Raw genomic sequence first — 15,925 nt, forward strand, 5'->3', positions numbered from 1 at the left:
TATCTTGGCAGACACAGACACAGAAAGCCGGATGAAGAGACTGACTCAATATGCCGCGGGGAAACAAATGACACCAGCAATCAATGCACAAAACTATGTCGACACATTCACAGGGGCACTAACACACCAACTGCTTTGTCAAAAAACTAAGCAAAGGGGCGGGGGAGCAGAGGGATCATGCGGAGAGGAGAATACATATCAAGCATGAGGCAGGAAGCGTCGACAAAACATTTCCGCCGGATTCTACAAAGAAAGTGAAGGGTCACTTTGGCAAAGATGCTCTTTCCTGTACACAACACTACAGGCCAATCGTGAGGTTGTTTTTAGTGCATTTACTAGCATGTTAAAACGGCCTTTTGGAATGAACAAGCAGTATGGATTTGCACAAAAAGACAGCATTGGCAGAAATGCAATTGACTTTATTTAGACAGAAATGACCAAAATTAATCTTACTTTTACGCCGTGCCCCACATCATCCAACAGCGTGTAATCGATTGGTTTTCGAATGTAGCGCACAGGCCGCTCCATGTTGCCCGGGGCGATGATCTTATGGGTGCGGGAGGTGTTTTTATTGGTGGTCAGGATGCCAATCTCACGTCGGGCGACCTTCTCCTTGTGAATATCCACCGTCTGCAGGAGATAAAGCAGGAAATTAACAATGAGTTAAACAGCCATTCAATTCGTCTGTTACTCACAGCCTGTTCAATAATGTGTTTGAAGAAGAGGTCTCCTCAATTCCTGTTAATATTCTGCTGTGATTTCAATATATTTGATATTCTGGCTCTCTGTGTGAGGAACTCTTATATTCTATCAATCGACTACCTGAATCACTAATTTAGTTGTAATATGGCGAACAAATGGAAAAGTCATACAACATATAAGTGACTGCTATAATCTCCTTCCCTTACTGCTGGAGGCATGAACAATGGAGGAAGTGTACGTTTGACAGGTATTTCCATCCAAGCAATAAATGAGCTCAGGTCCTAGTGTGCTACAAAAGTGTTTTGAACGACCAACACGTTCTTCAGCTTCCCTTTCCTGACTGTGATTAAGATATGGTGGATACAAAAAGTCTATACACATTATTCAAATGCCTGTTTTTTTTTGTGGGGAAAAAAAATGAGACCAAGATAAATTGTTTCCAATCTTGTACGCCATTATTATGACCTATAACACAATTGGGAAAAAAATATCTTTTTGATAGGTGAACTAAATGTAAATAAATAAATAAATAAATAAATAGATAAATAAATAAATATGAGATAATGTGGTTGCACAAGGGTGCCCACCCTTTTAATGACGGGATGTGGCTGCATTCAGATTTAACCAATAACATTCAAACTCTTAACATGGGAGTAGAGTTACAACCATTAATCAACAACTAGTTATCAAATTGAAACATTATTTTTGATAATTGATTAATCGTTTAGAGACCTTGCTTAGTTTAAAATTGTCCAAATCCTCCGAAATTCAGCCTCTCACCAGTAAATATTCTCAGATTTCTGTAGTTTTCCATGAAAGCAGACTGATTATTTTTGTGTTCAATCAAAATGAAGCATTTGAAAACATCTGCTCCTTATTTTTTGACATATTATAGACCAAACCAACAAGTGAATCAAAACAAATTTGCTTGTGTGCTTTCAGCACTGTCAATACGACATAATATCCTGTTTTTGAATAAACGGAAAATAAAATTAATCTCCAAAATAATCAGCAGATTACAAATGTAATCAATTATTAAAACCTACTGTCGGTTTGCCACATGTGGACAGAGCACATGCAATCCTTTTTTTTTTTTTTTTTTTCCAGGAAACTGAGGGCAGTTTCCTATATTAGCTCAGAAGTTTAAAAAAATAAAGTATGTTTCCTGTCGGTGATAACTAGCAAGAAGACACGAGGGCAGGCATTGACCCGCCAAGAAGAAGAAGAAAAAAAGAGAGACAGAGGAACTGACTGAGAAATTTACGTCACATAAAGTAGTATGAATGCTTCAGTTCCGGAGGTAAGGACAGGATTTTATCAGCATTTTATCTGCATTGCAGTTTAATTCAAACTTGAAACACAAACATACAATGCTATGCCCTACATCATCTCAGCATAATTTTCTTTTGCAATCTCTGTCTGTACCCTAATTAACATCTGAATGAAACACTTGGAGCTCGATTTCCCTCGCCTGGACGTGCGTCACTACAAACAAGATCCCGGATACAAGCAGCATAACTCGGGTGTCTAGGCTCTCCCTTTAAGATTGCAAGCTCGGTCATCCGCGAGTGGCTCAGAGCCATTTCTCCTCCACATTGAGAGAATCTTGTTAGATTGCCACCAGGTGAGGTGGTGAGGTGTTCCGGGTATGTTCCACTGGCTGGAGCACTGGGGATGACCCAGCACATGCTGGGGCCAGCCAGCTTGGAAACCAGCCTCTGGATCCCCCAGGAGGAGCTGGACGTAGTCGAGAGGAGAGTCCGGACTTCCCTGCTTAAGCTGCTGCCTCCGCAACCCAATAAGAATGAAGAGAATAAATGAATGAATGAATGAATGAATGAATGATTCATCAGTAGCCAATTATGTGCAGGCATGTGAGCAATGTATCTCCTGTTCACTATTCTTAAAGTGTTTATTGGCAGCAGTGAAATACGATGAGACTGAGATTCCAAGCCACAACATCAGAAGTATAAATACATTAACAATTTATTTTACAACTTTGAAGAAAGGTTCTTCTGTGGACTTGACATTCTGGGTTTGCGTTAGGGTTAAGCAGAATCTGCTATTAAAAAAAAAAAAAAAAAAAAGGTGAATGGATTGTAGCTGCAGAGATGGGGCAACTTCTATTTAACTGTATTTTATCTGTATAAATATGTTGAGTTTTCTTATGTTGTAAAATGTCAATGCACCTTTTCCAAGGAAATGCAATTAATTATGCACGTCCTTCCTAGCTGTATTGTACGCGCTTGCTCCTTGGCTACTGTATATTGACTGATTTGTTGGCACCTTCAGATGAAATGGTGTATTTTCCCTGGTGTGAAAGATTTAAATGGAATGATGGAAAGACTTGATCTACGCCATCATTGCCCAATTACAGCTACCGCACAAATATCAAGAAAAAGAGCAGCCATTTTGGACCATAACAGTCCATGTCTGAGGACAAACATGACAGAGCAGAGAGCACCAAACGGCTCCGTCCTGAAGCTTGTGGAGTAAAACGGGAATTGAAAATGCTAAGCAAGCGTGAGTGCCAGTGTCGGGATTTCACTTCATCCCTGACAAGCTTAATGAAGCGCACAGGGAGGGGACATTCGCTGGCTGACAGGCAGGAGGCAATGGCCTTGTGAAGCACAGAAAGAGGGAAGGAAAGAGCATGAGAAAAGGAATAATGAAGAAAGAGGGGCTGAGAGTTGTGAATGTTTGGCAGCTCTTGTATGACTGATGCCCTTTTATGTATGTGTAGCAGTATCTTTTCGTATGTGCGCATATCATAAGTAACACTACCTTTTGGACTTTATAGTTGGATGGAAGGCTGTCATCAGCTTGGTTTTGATACATGCAAGCTAAGTGCTTGAGACTGGAGGTACTGGAGCATGATAAGCCTCCATCCTTGTAATTCCATTCCTTTCAATTCACCTTAGTGGACTTGTTGTGAGCCAGTAATGCTGGCAAAAACGACTTTACTTTAGTCAGTGGGTAAAAGGGCCTTTATGTAGTTGTGGGTTTATTTGTTGATAAGTAGGATGAGCGGTTTGGATAACGGGTAGAATTGTGGATAGCATTCTGTGTGCGTTTTAACCTCTGAGGATTATCAATAATAAAAACACTTTGAAAGTGTGAATGTACACCCAATTGTGAAAGGAGAGGTCAACCAACCCAAACATTTTCTTCGCATTAATATATTCGATGCAGCCCCACGGTATGATTCTCAGTCAATAGTAGGTGGCAAAATGGCCGTCCCCATTGATGGATAAAAACTGATAGGTTTTGCTGCTTAACTCAAATTCAACAAAAAAATATATTAAATCAGAATACCGTGTTTAGACTAGTGGGGCTGCATAGAATATATTATTGTAATGACAATTTTTGGGTTGACTTTCCCAATGACGTAATAAGGGGGGAGATTCCTATATCATGATATTATTAGGCATAAACTGACTTTAAAAAAGGAGACAAGTAAATTATACTCCAACTGAAAGTCACTGGAACTAGATAAATAATATTTAGGGAAGGATGGGTGAAGTTATTTTAAGTAAATGCATGAAATACCGTAAAGGAGAAAGTAATCAAATCACCCAAAATGAGTTAACAAATAAACATATAACATTGAAAGCAGCACACTAATAATGCACTCCAAGCATGAATATAGAGTAAACCTTATAAACAAACGGCACTTATAGAAACTGCATCATAATGTGCTCGTGAGAGGCTGAACAACATGGATGGAATTCAAAAGAGAAAAACTGCGTCAACGATGCAGAAATTGAGTTAGCAAATAAACGTTTACGTTTAGGTAGCAACACACTAATGATGCACGTTCAGCATTCATACAAACCTTACCAAGATACTACAGTATTGGGCATATGAGGATTGACACGGATGCATTGGTGCTGGTGTGAATAGCTCTTCTACTGGTGAGTTTTGTGTACCTGTGAGATGTGGTTGATGGAGGACTCCATGCGTCGCAGTTGTGAGGCCTGGATGTCCAGCAGCTGGAGCACATTGTTGGCTAAGGCATTGATTTGGTAAGCCACGCTGGCAAGAGACTGGGTGGTGTAGGACTTGGTCTCCTCCAGGGCCTTCCTCTTGTCTTGAGCCTGAACAAAGAGACATTCTGAGTTTTCCAGAAGCCAGTTGCCATACAGTATAGACTCTTTTGTCATTTCCATTGTGAAATCATTCCGATTGAAGATCTTAGGTCAAAACTGTTTATACGTGACATGATCTACTGTAATCCTAGTACATCTATGTGTCACTACATTCCTCATCAGTTTGGACTTCTAAACCAATTCTAATCGGAATACAAAGCTCCATGTAAACCAGACTAGTCTGAGTAGAGACAAGAAAGTACATTCTTTGTTTTATTTGGAAAACTCTGTCAAGATTAGCCAAGCAATGAGTCCATGCTTCCAAAGTGGCAACAACTTTATGAAATCTCCCAAATGAACAACATGGGACAGGTGCATGGCTGGAGTCAAGCCAAGTGAGTGAACATTTCATAGAATCGCAAACCTTCACCCGTCTGCTTGAACCATCTGTTTCCGTGTGGCTTTAAATAGCTGGAGGAACTGAAAGACATATTTATAGTTGGGAGCCTTTTGGATCCACATTCATCTACTCTTTTGAGGAGTTTTTTTTACGGTACTCAGAGAACTATCATCAGGACTGCAAAGTTTAATATGCTACAGCTTGGTTTTTCTGTGTACATGACTCATTACCTATTCTTGTATCAATTAAGTCACAATGCCATGAGTTAAAAAAAATGTTTTAACCAAACACAGAAGTGAAAGGAAAACTACATCAATTACACATAATTCAAAGAAAATTTGCATCTATGAATAGTTTTTCTCGTTACATTTTTGGTGACACAAAAGGCACGTAACACCCCTAAAGTAGCATACCGGTGTTGTCTGATTGAACTCCTGTATCTCCAGTTTTTGATGATTTTGACTTTGTTTACTTATTATATTGTTAGGTTTCCAATCTAGACACATATATTTTGCTTTTTTTGCCAGTTGCTGCCAGAACGTATGTACAATACTTCCACTTTAGTCAACATAATACATGACTGCCACTGACTGAAAAAGACAGCCATGCATCCTGCCCCTATTTGGCAGCCAATCAGCGTGGTCAAGTACGTACACACTGCACCCCACACCCTCTGTCCGCTCCACGTTTGCCCCAAACAAACAAGCGTGGCTGCGTGAGGTAACACAGACATGGAAGAGCGTGTTTGTTCCAGATAAATCCATCGTCCATAATATAACTGCTTTGGCTTCACGCCAAATGACAAAGATCAGGCAAAAATCATATGCAAAGTGGCCAAGGCGAGGATGAAGACAAGTTACGTCAACTTCCATCACCTGAACTGGCAGTGTGCCGCACAGTATGGCCAAGCTAATAACTAGCAGCGACAACAGCTCACACCAAAACAGCAGACCGTCACAGAAGCGTTCACCAAACTCACGCCGTATGACATTGGATCTGCGTTACGAAATGCCAAGTAGAAGTTGCCAACATTATTTATTAGTTGAGAGAAGCACAAAACACTCAAAATCACTTCATACAGATGCATTATATGGACGCAGAAGTTACAATTTTGTCCACTTCTATATATTTAAACTAGAGCTGTCAAATGATTACATTCTGTATTAGATTAATCATATCTTGGAATTTTGATTAATCGTGAGTAATCATTTAATTAAAAAGGCTTTTTAATCAACATTTTTTGCCCACCCAGTTTGAAGAGCACCTTATGTGTTAATTCTTTCTCCATTTAATGTTAGGTCTTCAATATTTTTTATCCACTGGAAACTCGTCCTCCTCCTTTTCTAATCAGTTAATTACTTGCATAATTTGAAATGAAGAAAAAAATAATGCCACAATATTTTGACATGAACAAATATTTTGAATGTCATCTGAAAACATTTATTAAATTCTTTACTTTAATGCATGTAGTTCTCTTTATTGCTCAACAAGCTGTGCTACCTTTAACGTAACCATCTGCTGTCAAAATTGAGTGTGATTAATCTGCGTTAATACATCATTAATGCAATAATTTTTTTCATTAATCAATGAGCTAACGCTTTAACTTGGACAGCATGAATTTAAACAAAATGTGTACGAACACCATACATCAATGCTATGAAACCATAGATGTGTTTCGAGTGCTACATCTATTTAAAAAAAACACACACACATTCTTGTGATAACATTAAGCTTTGATTAAATAACATTCTGAACAACAAAAATAATATCTTCTTCTGTCATGAAAACTTAATTGGTTTATATATGGCTTCAGGATCATTTACAAAATCAATTGACATGTAATGAACTACACATGGAATTGCACAAGGAGCAATTGACGTTTTTCTGCAGTGGTTACAACACTGTAATGGATCATCCAAAAGGCAGACTGACCCTTTTGGTGGCGGAAAACATAACAGAACCAGCTTCTGAGTTAGAGACAAAAACCCATGTTCTCATGTTAGTTAACCACAAACACAAGCATACAGCTGGCATGACATATTTACCATTATGAAATTATGAATTAACAGCCCCTGGTGGTCACGTTTATAAGTCTAAATGGTACACTATATACACAGAACGGTATGTGAGGATAAAAAGAATATTTCCAGCAGCTAAAAAAAAAATAAAAAATGAACACACTATCCAAATTTCCAGCTGTTTTGTAGAAGGTTCTAACACTTGGATTTGATGATATTCTGTTCAGGCTTGGAGATTATCCTTTGCCTCATTTTAAATCTCTCATCTAAAATCCTATCAGTGTTGTTTAAATGCCATGAAATCATGATGATTCACCATCTACAGACATTCAAAATGGGTGTCTGTGTAATAGTACCGGCATTATTTGTTCTTTGGACATTAAGATTGAGGTAGGGCTGGGCGATATGACCAAAAAATAAAATCTTGATTTTTGCAGTCATTCAGGACGATTCCGATTTTAATCAAATAAATCCAACAAACGTTCATTTAAAGGGTTCACTTATTCAAAAATAATTCCTGTGCAAAATGTTCAGACACCAGCAACGTATACTGATTCTAGATTAGTTTTAACATAACCTTAACATTCATAGTTTGTGCTTAAATGCCACAATTAAGTAGTTGGTAGCTATTGTAAACATGTCTTGTAAACCACCCATCCAGTATTCTGCCACTTGTGCAAAATTAATTTGATTTATTGCCCAGCCCTAGATTAAGGCTATCACAGTGCCAAAGAGACTTTTGTGTAAGAGCCTGTACTCTTTGACACCAACACTGCTTTGTCAGGACCACAACCACACTGGTTGGAAATGTGGCCAGTTTCTCAATATGTAGGAGGAAGAATTTCTTCTGGTTGCATTGGTCCTAGTGCATACCTTTAAATGCTCCCACCCAAGCAGGTGTCCGTTGTTCAGTGTTGCCGGTAACGCGTTACTTAGTAACTTAGTAACATTCCTGTTTTTGAGTAACGCGTTACTTAGTAACGCGTTACTCAAAAAAGTTGCTTTCTAAAGTAACTAATAGTCTAACGCGTTACTTTATTCTACAAAGTAGTCTGATTAAAGTTACTGTCCAGAGAATCAATGCGTTACTCCACATTTTCATGAAGAAGGCAAGCTCTCTCACTGTTGTAACAGTCACAAACAACTACTGCTAACTACGAAGATGAGGCAGAAGTCATTGATCACCACACTGAATTCAGCCATGGTCTGGTCATGAATGGTTTGCACATTCAAAACAAAAGTGATGATACTTTTACTACTAGTTTTATTAACCAACAGGCACACAACACAACAAAAAAAGTGTGCATTATGGACCATAAAAGTGGTAAAAAAAATAATTTATTTCCATCCTCAACTGGTCCGTGAAGCATTATGGGATGAGGTCGTCTCCGCCCTCTCGCCAGGGGGAGTGACGTCAGACAAGTTACGTTTTCAGTAGGGGTGGAACAAAAAAACGATTCGACCGAACCATCGTTCGTCAAGGGGAGCTAAACGACCGTATCGGTTGCGAGTGAGGCTTTATGGTTTTCATAACAATAGCAAGAGTTCTGCGCCGTGCTCTACTTGTTTTGTTTACATTTCAGTAGCATCACCATTCAAGCTACTTCCGTGTTTCCGTGCTCGCGACCACTGTGGCCACAGTTACCTTGAAAAAGTAACTTAGTTACTTTACTGATTACTTGGTTTTAAAAGTAACTAAATTGCGTTACTGATTACTTGATTTTAAAAGTAACTAAGTTAGATTAAAAGTTGCTTTTTTAGTTACTTTCAGCAGCTGCCGATAACACCATCTCAACATAAAAATAATGCAGTAGAAACGGAGTTCCAAATACTTTATTGAAAGTGCATTTTTAACATGAAAATAAAGGTTTTTTTATGAAAAACAAAATAGGCAGTCTCTCTTGACTTCTTGTAACGTAAATACTTTTTATAAAACAAAAAATAAAAATCTATCCAGGTTGAAAATGAAAATCCCCTAAATTCCTCTATTGTTTGTTTGTTCCGCTATTCCAGTGTGTACACATGTATCAGTTTAAATATTTATTAGTAGTTATTGACAGTTATAACTGTTTTTTGGTTTGTTTGTTTTTTCTCTTCAAAATAAGGATCAGGAAAACAAAAGGTTGATAATTTAATGTTAAATATAAATATTTAACCTTTAGACAGACACCAACACAATTAAACAGAATATTTGCACATTGTGAAGTATTTCAGAAACATCAATTTAAGACATGAAATAAACCTACCGTCCAGCCAAAAGAAATATGAAGCCACCTTATGGAACAATAAATCTATCAAACACATTTTAACCACTTAATATATGCAAAAATATTTCCAAAAGTTCATTTCCCTTTTTAATCAACAATTTTTGTATTTAACAATTTTTTTTCTTTTGTCATCACTTTCATTTTTGGTTAATGTATGACATCTTTTTTTGTTTTTTTAATCTGAGACACGATGATGACCACAGAATCACTACTGTTTATATTTTGTTTTTTGGGCTGTCGTAATCGCGGGCACGTCTCAGTTCTCCTATCTGCTGCTCATGCTAGTTGTAGACATTAACAGGGAGCCACAAACTGAGAAATGAGATACTTGCAGTGTGCTTTTAGCTTAGCTGGTGTGTTGGCTGTGGGACATACCTGTGTCGTTTGAATCCATGCATTGGATCGTCACGGGAGTTATTCTTTTTGGCTCGCGCGCAGTACCAACGCCGGCCCGGGACATACAAGTGCACCGAGAGGACTCGATAGCCATGGGAAATACCGAGATGTACGGCACCGGCTTCTGCTAACTGTCTCCATTTGTATGTTGTCACTCGTTGCGCGCGCGCGCGCCGTGTCGCGAGCACGGAAACACGGAAGTAGCTTGAATGGTGATGCTACTGAAATGTAAACAAAACAAGTAGAGCACGGCGCAGAACTCTTGCTATTGTTATGAAAACCATAAAGCCTCACTCGCAACCGATACGGTCGTTTAGCTCCCCTTGACGAACGATGGTTCGGTCGAATCGTTTTTTTGTTCCACCCCTACTGAAAACGTAACTTGTCTGACGTCACTCCCCCTGGCGAGAGGGCGGAGACGACCTCATCCCATAATGCTTCACGGACCAGTTGAGGATGGAAATAAATTATTTTTTTTACCACTTTTATGGTCCATAATGCACACTTTTTTTGTTGTGTTGTGTGCCTGTTGGTTAATAAAACTAGTAGTAAAAGTATCATCACTTTTGTTTTGAATGTGCAAACCATTCATGACCAGACCATGGCTGAATTCAGTGTGGTGATCAATGACTTCTGCCTCATCTTCGTAGTGAGCAGTAGTTGTTTGTGACTGTTACAACAGTGAGATAGTTTGCCTTCTTCATGAAAAATGTGGAGTAACGCATTGATTCTCTGGACAGTAACTTTAATCAGACTACTTTGTAGAATAAAGTAACGCGTTACTTTTTTTGAGTAACGCGTTACTAAGTAACGCGTTACCGGCAATAAGTAACGCGTTACCGGCAACACTGCTCGCGACACGGCGCGCGCGAGTGACAACATACAAATGGAGACAGTTAGCAGAAGCCGGTGCCGTACATCTCGGTATCCCATGGCTATCGAGTCCTCTCGGTGCACTTGTATGTCCCGGGCCGGCGTTGGTACTGCGCGCGAGCCAAAAAGAATAACTCCCGTGACGATCCAATGCATGGATTCAAACGACACAGGTATGTCCCACAGCCAACACACCAGCTAAGCTAAAAGCACACTGCAAGTATCTCATTTCTCAGTTTGTGGCTCCCTGTCAATGTCTACAACTAGCATGAGCAGCAGATAGGAGAACTGAGACGTGCCCGCGATTACGACAGCCCAAAAAACTAAATATAAACAGTAGTGATTCTGTGGTCATCATCGTGTCTCAGATTAAAAAAACAAAAAAAGATGTCATACATTAACCAAAAATGAAAGTGATGACAAAAGAAAAAAAATTGTTAAATACAAAAATTGTTGATTAAAAAGGGAAATGAACTTTTGGAAATAATTTTGCATATATTAAGTGGTTAAAATGTGTTTGATAGATTTATTGTTCCATAAGCTGGCTTCATATTTCTTTTGGCTGGACGGTAGGTTTATTTCATGTCTTAAATTTATGTTTCTGAAATACTTCACAATGTGCAAATATTCTGTTTAATTGTGTTGGTGTCTGTCTAAAGGTTAAATATTTATATTTAACATTAAATTATCAACCTTTTGTTTTCCTGATCCTTATTTTGAAGAGAAAAAACAAACAAACCAAAAAACAATTATAACTGTCAATAACTACTAATAAATATTTAAACTGATACATGTGTACACACTGGAATAGCGGAACAAACAAACAATAGAGGAATTTAGGGGATTTTCATTTTCAACCTGGATAGATTTTTATTTTTTGTTTTATAAAAAGTATTTACGTTACAAGAAGTCAAGAGAGACTGCCTATTTTGTTTTTCATTAAAAAAAAACTTTATTTTCATGTTAAAAATGCACTTTCAATAAAGTATTTGGAACTCCGTTTCTACTGCATTATTTTTACGTTGAGATGGTGTTATCGGCAGCTGCTGAAAGTAACTAAAAAAGTAACTTTTAATCTAACTTAGTTACTTTTAAAATCAAGTAATCAGTAACGCAATTCAGTTACTTTTAAAACCAAGTAATCAGTAAAGTAACTAAGTTACTTTTTCAAGGTAACTGTGGCAACACTGCCGTTGTTTGTATTCATTCATTCGTCTGTTGCTAGGGGCACTTATGCGTTCAGTCTGCATGGACTGAACACCACTGGTGATTAAAATCAACTCTGCCTCCTACTTATCATTTATGATTGATGGAGAGACATAAAACTGTGAGATTGCTTGCCCAGACTAATTGTGAATGAAAAACCATCCGATATCCTGATTGAGCACATTCAAGTTTAAACCGGTACATGCCCATGCTGATGGTCATTGGTCAATCGGTGTTGATGGGCCAGAAATGCTAGGATGCCAGGCAGAATGTTAAACTGTGGTTCTCTCAGGTGAGTGAGTTAGGAAACACATGATATTGAAATGTAGGAGGAAGCTGGAGCACATGGAGAGAAAACTCATATCCAAAGGCCACACAGCAGGGCCTGAGCCAAGGCCCAAACCCGGGACCTTTCAACTCTGAGGCAGACAAGCAGATCACAAATCCACCATGTCACCGCCAAAAAAAAAAAAAAGCCCCCCCCTCTTTATATTCATGCTTTTGTGAGACCTCCAGTTCAAGTAATATGTAGTTAAATTTAACATTGTACTACCATGAAAGAATGGAAACTCCTGTGAGATGTTTGTGAGTCATAACCGAAACATCCATTAGTCAGACGGAATAATGGGAGCTGAGGGTGATTTTGGAGGGAATCGGCAGCATCATTTCCTCTCATAGAAATATGTCAGGACATTTGTGACACAAATTTGAACTTGTGACGAACGGCTGGTGAAGCATCAACCAAATTTAAAAGTTTGAAAGGTGGCTATAACAAATTCCAAATAATAATGCTGTAGCACATGATGACAAGAAATATATTTTTGGACAGAGTTGCTATTTTTAGATGATACCGGTACTTTTTGAAATGGAGAGACATCAAAACTGAGCTGATTTTTTCCAACATCTAAGGGAAAGAATATATTTCTATGTTCAAATGGATTGTCACGGATTTGACATTTCCTCTTGACTACAGTATGTTAAAACATTCATCAATACGAAAACAGATCATGATTTTTATTTTTTTTTGCTAGGATATCCAGGCATTATGTCACTAATTTCATTTGGAGTAGGCCTACTGGTTATGTTTATCATTTGTTTCAGAGTTTAGCTTATTTCCGCTCCTCCAGGAATTTAGAGTTTGTGGTATTGAGTAAGTTTTTTTTTTTATTTTTTTTTATTCAATCTTATTAGATATGCTGTTGTTCCACATTTGGATTCATCTACTGTCAAGTCCACATCCATACATATCCACTAGGGCTGAGCAATACATACTGTATACAAATAAATACAGCAAAAACGATCTATGGTTTAATTGTGACTTCATTTTTTTTTTCCATTGAAAAATCAGTCCCCTATTTGGCGTATCTGTTTTCTGTAACACTTTGTACGAGTGTTTCTCAAACTTTGGACACAAAGAACGACCTAGAAAAATTCATAGCTATCCAAGTACCTCCATCATAAGCAATATTGAAATAGTATCAGTAGCGGAGTATGCCTAGGTGTTTATCAAAAACTGGACAGAAGTTATTCTGAGAAAGTCTAATATTATTGTAAGCCATTAAAACAGTTTCAACATAACTGTGCTCGAGTATATGAAATTAAGACCATACTTTCAAATGTTGAGCAAAAAAATTCATAACTTTGCCTAAGTGAATCGAAACGATAATTTCTTGAAGATTACAGACTAATGTGTGTCCTTAAAAGGTAAACACAACTCAACTATACTTCAAAAACGTACTGTACATGAAACATTTTCAAAGATACTGAGTAACTTAAAACGTAAATTGAAGTCACTGCAACATTATGTACGGTTCGTTCATTAACACCAGGCTTGAAGATAGAAAGAGAAACTCGCTTCCAAAGTACAGTAGCACTACGATCAGGCCAACCTCTACTTGCCACTGTAAGCAACTACACTTGGCACATGTCACATCCGCTTGTGTTTTTGTGCTGTACACACTGAAGTGATCCACATGTCGGATACTTAAGTCATAATAGTTTGGTCAAGCACTTTGGTTTTAAGTTTAATCACAGACTTCATTTTCTTGTCACTGGTTGATAATTTCTTTCATTCGAATATGGTTGATTGTGTATGACTTTAACAATTTCAGTGATTCTTTCACGTACCAGTAGAGGTAGCGCAAGTGCCACTAGTGATACCACACTTTGAGAATCAAGGTAATCCAGTTCAGTTTCTTGGCAGGAGGTGGGGCCGATCCCAGTTTAGAGGTTGAAAAGCAGAATATAGCCTGGACCAGGGATGGGCAAACTCGGTCCTTGAGGGCCAGAGTCCTGCAGGTTTTGGATGTTTCCCTTCTACAACACAGCTGATATATGATCAGATCATTAGCAAACTCTGCATAAGCCTGATAACAATCCTGTGGATTGGAATCAGCTTGTTTTGGAAGAGGTAAACCTCCAAAACCTGCAGGACTCCAGCTTTCGAGGACCGAGTTTCCTCACCCCTGCGGCCTCCACCATGTGGTGCTCTTCCACATGGTGATTGTGATGGGCACACTGAGTGGGAATTGATCCCACACCAGCTGCGTGGAAGTTATCAATGTGAATTGCTACACTGCATGTAAGTATAGACAGAGAAACAAGAAGGTAGGTAGGTAGGTAGGTAGATCACTGTGGTTGCAGTTCGAAGTGGTGTGTCACTACATCATGAGACGGGTTTGTGGTATTTTGGTCACCTTACTTCGCTTTAAAAGAGACAACCTATTGGATAAGCCGATCTGTGCAACACTCCAATACGTAGCATTTTTACCCATAAATACAGTATAAGCACAAAGCCTTTTGCAATGGGTCATTGAATCCAGTATGTGTGTACATAACCAAATATGCAGACCTCGCACAAACCTGCACTTGCATTGGAAATGCATTCAGTTCTATCACATTCAACTTGTAATATTTGTGCAGGCCTCTTTAAATGGTTAATGACCAGCAGGGGGGAAAAAAGAACAGTTAACTTAGTAATGTAATTGTTGTCTATTCGTTAGGCGAATACGCTATGAGTCCCTGCATTTCTAGTGCAAATGTTCTGTAAAAATCGGGCGCTAGCTCACCATTGTCAAACCAACGCAAGAAAATGCTGTAATACGATTGCAAAAAAAAAATGTTCTCGCGCTACGATATGGTAATGGGGCATTGGTTTAGGCATAACCGGCAAAATAGATCGTAAATGTTATTTTATATATCGAGCACGTTATGTCGTAAACTGCAGTCAGTGACTAAACACTTGGCCAGAACAACGACACACCCTCCACAACCACCAGCAGCTTTTAACACATCGACGGGAGCCTCCGTTTCCTCAACTACTAAGTATTCGCATTACTGTCACCACATTAGACGACTGCATCGTTATAGTGGGTGAAAATGGTACTTTTGTATCGGTTTGGAGATCATTTTCCTCACACGACGCCTATTTCCTGTCCCTGTGGTCACCGTCCCACTTCTCCCACCCCAGCACCGCAGACACGACGAACATAATCATCAAATCATCGAACGGAACGCCATATATCTTACCTGAACATAGTTGTTTTCACAGTATTCCGCCACCCGCGAAAGGTTCTGATAGCTCTCCACAAGAGCTCGTTTACCGGCAGGGATTTCCTCCTCTAACAACATTTGTAGCTCTGCCATCTTACATCCCTTTGCATTTCTCTCCTCTCCCTGCCTTGTTCAGTGAGGCGAGGCGGTGATGCTGCTCTGTGGCGGAGAGAGTGAGGGGCTCCCCCGTCTGGAATTGCGGGGCCGTAGCCTAGCCTGCGATGCACGACGGCCACTAGTACGAACTCGAAGCTACGTTAAAAAGATAAGGAGAAAGAACACGACAAAAGAAATGACTGATTGAGAAGTAATTGTTATAATAATAATAATAATAATAATAATAATAATAATAATAATAATAATAATAATAATAATAATAATAATAATAATAATAATACACATGGCCATGATTAATTTTACGTT

General features: G+C 38.7%; 1 protein-coding gene across 4 annotated transcripts in view; it reads right to left on the bottom strand.

Annotated features, from left to right (window-relative positions):
- LOC144028534 (abl interactor 1-like) overlaps positions 1-15,925 on the bottom strand; it is a 34,846-nt gene that overhangs the window by 15,098 nt on the left and 3,823 nt on the right. For all 4 annotated transcript variants that reach the window (XM_077535654.1, XM_077535653.1, XM_077535652.1 and 1 more), the window contains exons 3-5: positions 15,479-15,754; positions 4,632-4,799; positions 454-630 (exon numbers count right to left, since the gene is read on the bottom strand). In XM_077535654.1, coding sequence (XP_077391780.1) covers positions 454-630; positions 4,632-4,799; positions 15,479-15,595 — 462 coding nt within the window. In that variant the 5' untranslated portion in view covers positions 15,596-15,754. The remainder of the gene's footprint in view (positions 1-453; positions 631-4,631; positions 4,800-15,478; positions 15,755-15,925) is intronic.

Source organism: Festucalex cinctus, chromosome 1 (assembly GCF_051991245.1).
Source record: "Festucalex cinctus isolate MCC-2025b chromosome 1, RoL_Fcin_1.0, whole genome shotgun sequence".
Lineage (NCBI taxonomy): Eukaryota > Metazoa > Chordata > Actinopteri > Syngnathiformes > Syngnathidae > Festucalex > Festucalex cinctus.